This window comes from Hyaena hyaena, unplaced genomic scaffold (assembly GCF_003009895.1).
Source record: "Hyaena hyaena isolate Hyena2069 unplaced genomic scaffold, ASM300989v1 scaffold_50, whole genome shotgun sequence".
Taxonomy (NCBI): Eukaryota; Metazoa; Chordata; class Mammalia; order Carnivora; family Hyaenidae; genus Hyaena; species Hyaena hyaena.
The window spans coordinates 323,290-329,409 of record NW_024080682.1 but is presented as its reverse complement, the minus strand read 5'-3'; the positions used below and the strand labels follow the sequence as shown (position 1 = coordinate 329,409).

The 6,120-nt window shown below is 61.1% G+C and overlaps 1 protein-coding gene across 2 annotated transcripts in view; it reads left to right on the top strand.

Moving 5' to 3' along the window:
• Positions 1–1,317: 1,317 nt before the first annotated feature.
• The window catches only part of ATG9B (autophagy related 9B), an 8,481-nt gene continuing 3,678 nt past the window's right edge, over positions 1,318–6,120 (top strand). The window contains exons 1-7 of one of the 2 annotated variants that reach the window (XM_039230743.1): positions 1,318–1,717; positions 2,114–2,258; positions 2,380–2,423; positions 2,594–2,658; positions 2,886–3,047; positions 3,668–3,809; positions 5,324–6,078. In XM_039230743.1, coding sequence (XP_039086674.1) covers positions 1,715–1,717; positions 2,114–2,258; positions 2,380–2,423; positions 2,594–2,658; positions 2,886–3,047; positions 3,668–3,809; positions 5,324–6,078 — 1,316 coding nt within the window. In that variant the 5' untranslated portion in view covers positions 1,318–1,714. Of the gene's footprint in view, positions 2,259–2,379; positions 2,424–2,593; positions 2,659–2,885; positions 3,048–3,667; positions 3,810–5,323; positions 6,079–6,120 lie in introns of both variants that reach the window. The other variant, XM_039230744.1, reaches the window with a different exon arrangement.

The window sequence follows — 6,120 nt, the reverse complement described above, 5'->3', positions numbered from 1 at the left end:
TTTATTTCTAGGAGAGAGAGAGAGAGACAGCGCGAGCAGGGGAGGGTCAGAGAGAGAGGGAGTCACAGACTGAGACAGGCTCCAGGCTCCGAGCTGGCAGTCAGCACAGAGCCCGACGCGGGGCTCGAACCCACGAACCGCGAGATCATGACCCAAGCGAAAGTCGGACGCTTAACCGACTAAGCCACCCAGGCGCCCCGAAGAGTGCCCTTTATAATAAATTAACTTGAATTGGGGGTGCTAGGAGGGAAGCTGTCAATCAATGAATCTGGGGGGGAGCTGGGTATGAAAACGTGCCAGATTGGCTTGAGGTTGGGCTGGGTGTATGGGAGGGGTCTTAATGCGAGTGCGGAGGCATATTGGGGTGAGGGAAGTTGAAAAGAGATCAGGCAAAACCCTACATAACCCATCTTGGCAGATGTTTCCGAGAGGTGGGAATCTCCTAGCCCCTCTGCGATGTGGGATCCCATCTTGGGCACTAGGATGCCACCCCTCGAAGGAGTGGTTCTGCCTCCTGCTCAGGGCTAAAACCACACAAACCCCGAGCTTCTGTAACAATTCCCATCCCAGGAAGGCAGCACAGAAGGAGAAAAACAGGCCTATCTGGTCTCACATTTTGTAGGCAATTCCATGGTTGTCTTCACATTCCTCCAGTGAACGCAGATCGAAGCACTTTGTTCCTCTCTCTGTTTCACAGATAGTGTCCCCTACAGCAGCCCTCAGGCCTAAGCCCTGGAGGCCCTGACACCTGGGCAGCTGAGTCAGCATCTCAGGAATGGGCTTCAGCAGGAAACCTGGTGATTCAGGGCCTCAGGAATGGCGTCGAACATGCCAACAGCCCAGCTGCCTCCTCCTCCTCCTTGAGGTGGCAGCAAGGAACTGGATTTAGCCAGGTCATCCCTGTGCATGCAGGTTATCCTTCCCAATCCTGGACCTCCAGCTGCCCTCTGCTGGTTCAGTTCTGATGCTTCTCACGGGGGCCCTCAAACTGGCTGAGGACTGGGGAAGAGGGTTTCGGTGTTTCCCAGGATAAAGAGGAAAACATAATGGAACTTCCAAGGAGCACTTTTCTACTCTAAGCTCCCCAAACCACTCTTCACGTCCAGAATAGCTGTCTCTCCTTTCTTTACCTCCGCCCTTTCCTCAGTTTCCTCCAACCTGCCTGTCCAGTCCGGCAGTCTCCCCTCCCCTTCATATTGTGAGACAAACAACGCCAGCCCTTCCTTTTGTTTCTCTTCTTTTTGCTTTTGGTCTTAAAGCAGTTCTCTGTTGATCCCCATGTGTATGTGTAGGGGAGAGGAGACCAGATTTTAAGAAATCAAAGATTTAACACCTTAGTTTCATAGTCTTAGAATCCTTTGGTAGGAGTTTCGCTTGGCTTTGTTACCTTGGCTGCTACTCTCTGGCCTCCCCTTTAAATCCATTCGAGGTCAGAGGAGAGGACAGTAGTGTCCCTGGGCTCTTCAGCCCCTGCGTCTCCAGCTTACGCCCCTCCCAGAGGCTTGGCTATGACACATTTGGCCGCAGATTGCCCTGGAAGGGGTGTGAGTGGTCAGGCAGGTGACTGCGAGCTGGGACGCCTGAGGCCTGCACTGACTGAGTCACCTGCTGTTGTTGTCACATCCTCGCTGGAGTCCCTGCTTGGCAACCCAGACCTCTGTGGATACGGCAGCAGCTCCCATCGTCCAAGCTCTCAGGAGAAGCTACTGGTCCCATGGTGAGGCAAGTGGGCTGGGGGGGGAACAGAGGGCGGCTGGGGCGGTGGGGAGACCTGGGGCCTGGATCAGTGCCTCTCCTCCCCATGCCGCTGCCTCCTCTTCTTCCTCCTCCATGCGGGGGGCCTGGCAGAGGGAGGATTTCCATCTTCTCTCTGTCTCCTGCCCCTCACACAAGAAGCTCCCCTTCCTCAGTCCCCCCTCTGACCCTGAGTCCCCCCTGCCCAGCGATGCAGGCCCCAGGGGGCTCTCAGCCTCCCCACAGCACCCTCCCCACCCCAACAACGCAGGCAGGGCCCGCGACAACACCCAGCTCTGCTCCCCCGTCTTGGGGCTCCCACTCCACCCCACCCCCCCTGGCCCCAGTGACTCCCCCTCCCTCACACCGATGCCCCCAGGACCCTCCTGGGCTGCGGATAGGCCCTCTGATCCCTGAGCAGGATTATGAGCGGCTGGAGGACTGTGACCCCGAGGGGTCCCAAGATTCACCGCTCCACGGGGAGGAGCAGCAGCCTCTGCTCCATGTGCCCGAAGGGCTCCGAGGTGAGTGGGGAGTATGTGGGGCTGTGAGGGGGCGCGCTGGGGAGGGCCTGGGGGCTCCCGAGGATGTGGACTGGTCGCTCAGATGAGAGCCAAGTCCTGACACTCTCCCCTCTGTGCCCAGGCTCCTGGCACCACATCCAGAACCTGGACAGCTTCTTCACCAAGATATCCTTTGCGCTGGGCCAGGCAGCACTGGTGGGGGAGGGAGGGCCCTTTGGTGCTGATGCCATCCTTGGCCAGGAGGCTGTCAGGGCGCAGTGGGTTGTGGAAGTGAGGGAGAGGTGTTGTGGAGAAAGGCCCGCTGTGCCCCAGGCTGCTTCTTGACGCGCTGCCACATCTATAGCTACCACCAGAGGAATGGCTTTGCCTGCATCCTGCTAGAGGATGTCTTCCAGCTGGGGTGAGATGCTTGTCCCCAGCCCCAGACTCCGTCATCTTGCTCCCTCAGCAGTGCCTGCTGCTTCTAGTCCCCGCGGCCCCCCCACCCCCCCACCCCAGCAGCCCAGAGGCTCAGCAGGGAGGGGAGGACCCTTGGCAGGGAGGGGAGGACCCTCGAGGGTGACCTGGAGGCTGGGGCAGGAGCCTGCCTTGCCCTCAGACCTGACCACTGCACTCCCTGTCTCCCAGACAATTCGTCTTCATTGTCACCTTCACAACCTTCCTCCTTCGTTGCGTGGATTACAACATCCTCTTCGCCAACCAACCAAACAACCGGACGAGACCTGGCTTGCTCCACAGCAAAGTCACCTTGGCGGATGCCATCCTGTCCTCCTCCCAGTGTGCCCAGCGGTGAGTGACGGCTGGTGGGGGGGAGCCTGCAGGGGGGAGACGAGCGGACAAGAACCCCCCTCCCCATCCTTTCGTCCTTTGGTCTAAATCAGCAGTACTCCAAGTGTTTGGTCTCAGCACACGTTTAATACACTTAAACTTGATCAAGAACGCCCAGGAGCTTTTGCTTATGAGAATCCTATCTGTATTTACCTCGTTCGAGATCAAAGCTGAGGATAGCTCTAAAATCTAAGAATACACAGCACACGTTCCATCAGTTGCCGACATGATGTCACACATGTAGCCTCTGGAAAAGTCTGCCATACGCTCATGAGAGAATGCGCATGAACACGGCAGAAAGCCTTCGTCGTACCTGAAAAAAGTTGGGACCTTGCTGACACCTGTAAGGGCCTCAGGGTCTCCCAGGGCCCACACTCAGAGAACTGCTGATTTAGCTGGGTCCCCCCTCTCTGTGGCTTCTCCGTCGCTCCCCAAGTCTGGTCTCCCTTTCTATCGGGCCCCCACTCTCTCGCTGCTCTCTGTCCCCCCCCCCCCCCCCCNTTCCCTCTCTGCCTTCTCCCCCCTCCAACTCTCCTGGAGGGAGCAGAGGAAGAAACTATTTCCCCCCCCCCCCCCCACAGGATCCGCTCCAGCCCCCTGCTGGTGTTCCTTCTGATCCTGGCTGCAGCCTTCTGGCTGTTACAGCTGCTTCGCTCAGCCTGCAACCTCTTCAGCTACTGGGACATCCAGGTGTTTTACAGGGAGGCCCTGCACATCCCCCCGGTGAGCGGGGCGGGCGGGTCCGTGGAGGGGGTGCCACGTCAGGGGGGCAGGAATAGGGAGGAGCGGGGAGCGGACAGGCAGAAGCCCTCACTGATACCTGAGGCCCTGAGTAACGTCAGGAGAAGAGGAATCACCACATACAAGGCATGGTCCTTATTCTAGGGGAGTTTTGTCGACTTTCTTGGGTTACAGAAGATGATGTAGGGTCACATGCTTGTGGTCAAAACAGTGGATATTTAGAGGAAGGGCGTTCATCCGACTTCACAGGGCAGGAGGAATTTGGGTGGGGCCGCTACGGATAGGAGGTGGGAAGGCGGTCCAAGCCCCGGATGCAGGAGGTGGGGCGGCAGTGAGCATCTGTGGGCAGCAGTGAGGACATGGGCCCGCCAGCCTGCAACTGAGTGGTCAGGCCCCGTCGGGTGATCCCGCCGCCCTTTCTGGCCTCCCTCGCTATAGCAGCGGGCCACTGTGTGCGCCCCTTTCCTGCCCTTCTTCATGCTTTGCCCTTTCTGGCCTCCCCATCTTGTTCATGCTCCTTCTTACAATTCCTGAGTTCTTTCTTTACAGCCCAGCTCAAAGGCTGTCTTCCGCAGCCAACTTCCCTTGCTCCCCTGAGAAGGGCAGAACCTTCCACACGGCTCCCCTGCAGGGCAAGGGGAGAGGTTAAGCCCCCTCGAGTGGAGGAGCACAAGCAGAGTCAGTGCAGGGAGGAAGAGGAGGGCCAGGGGAGCACCGGTGGGGGAAGGCAGGAGTTAGAGCACTGCTTCTCCAGGAGGCTGCTGACCCTTCTCTTCCTTCTCCTCCTCCCTTCTTTCTCCTCTTCCCCCATTCCTTCCAGGGGAAGGGGAGAGCCTGGGATGGACTGGAGAGGCTGGCCTGGAGGGACTTGACTAAGCCGGACTGGGGCAGCTGGGTGAAACTGGGCTAACGTGAGGTTTGCAGATGAGACCCAAGTGAGATCTGCCAGCACCCCACCCAGACATGGGCGCAGCCAGTGTCTTAGGAGGGTTAAGGGGCGGTGGAGTGGTGGGGGCGCTGGGGGAAGGGGCGGTCCCAAAGCATGCTGAGAGAAGAGGTGGCGATAGGGCTGGGAAGGAGGCCATCCCCAATTCCCAGCAGCAGCAGTTCTGTGCCCTCTGGAAGAACTGGGGGGGTGGTGTTCCAGAAAATCTGCTCCTGAGAAGCTGAGACCAAATACCTGAAGAAGTTAAAGTAGGAGGTGTCCCTGGGAAGCCCATGACTCATGGCCTTGAGAGCGGCAGGGCAGGGGCGGGAGGAGCACGATTCAGGAGACAATGAAGGGAAGTGAGAAGCGCCGGGGTCAGGGACCAGGTTGGAGGAGGGGGCAGGAGCGGGCAGAACGGGCAAGGTGACAGGTTTCGCCCCTTGAAGGAGCCTGGGTGAGGAAGGTGGGGAGAGGGCAGACGAGGGAGGCAGCCCCGGTCAAGGTGAGTTTGGGCATCGCCGCGCCCGGGAACCCTGGTGGCCGACGCTCAACAGCGCCCTCTCCTCAGGAGGAGCTCAGCTCGGTGCCCTGGGCCGAGGTTCAGTCCCGCCTGCTGGCGCTGCAGAAGAGCGGGGGGCTGTGCGTGCAGCCGCGGCCGCTGACCGAGCTCGACGTCCACCACCGCATCCTCCGCTACACTAACTACAAGGTGGCGCTGGCCAACAAGGGCCTGCTGCCCGCGCGCTGCGCGCTGCCCTGGGGAGGCAGCGCGGCCTTCCTCAGCCGCGGCCTGGCGCTCAACGTCGACCTGCTGCTCTTCCGCGGGCCCTTCTCGCTCTTCCGCGGGGGCTGGGAGCTGCCTGACGCCTACAAGCGCAGCGACCAGCGGGGCGCGCTGGCCGCGCGCTGGCGGCGCACGGTGCTGCTGCTGGCCGCCGTGAACCTGGCGCTGAGCCCGCTGGTGCTGGCCTGGCAGGTGCTGCACGCCTTCTACAGCCACGCGGAGCTGCTGCGGCGCGAGCCAGGGGCGCTGGGGACGCGCCGCTGGTCCCGCCTGGCGCACCTGCAGCTGCGCCACTTCAACGAGCTGCCGCACGAGCTGCGCGCGCGCCTGGCCCGCGCCTACCGCCCCGCCGCCGCCTTCCTGCGCGCCGCCGCGCCCCCAGCGCCCCTGCTCGCGCTGCTGGCCCGCCAGCTCGTCTTCTTCGCTGGCGCGCTCTTCGCCGCGCTGCTCGTGCTCACCGTCTACGACGAGGACGTGCTGGCCGTGGAGCACGTGCTCACCGCCATGACCGCGCTCGGGGTCACGGCCACCGTGGCCAGGTGCCCGGGAGCTGCCCGGCGCGGAGGCGGGGGGGGGGGGGG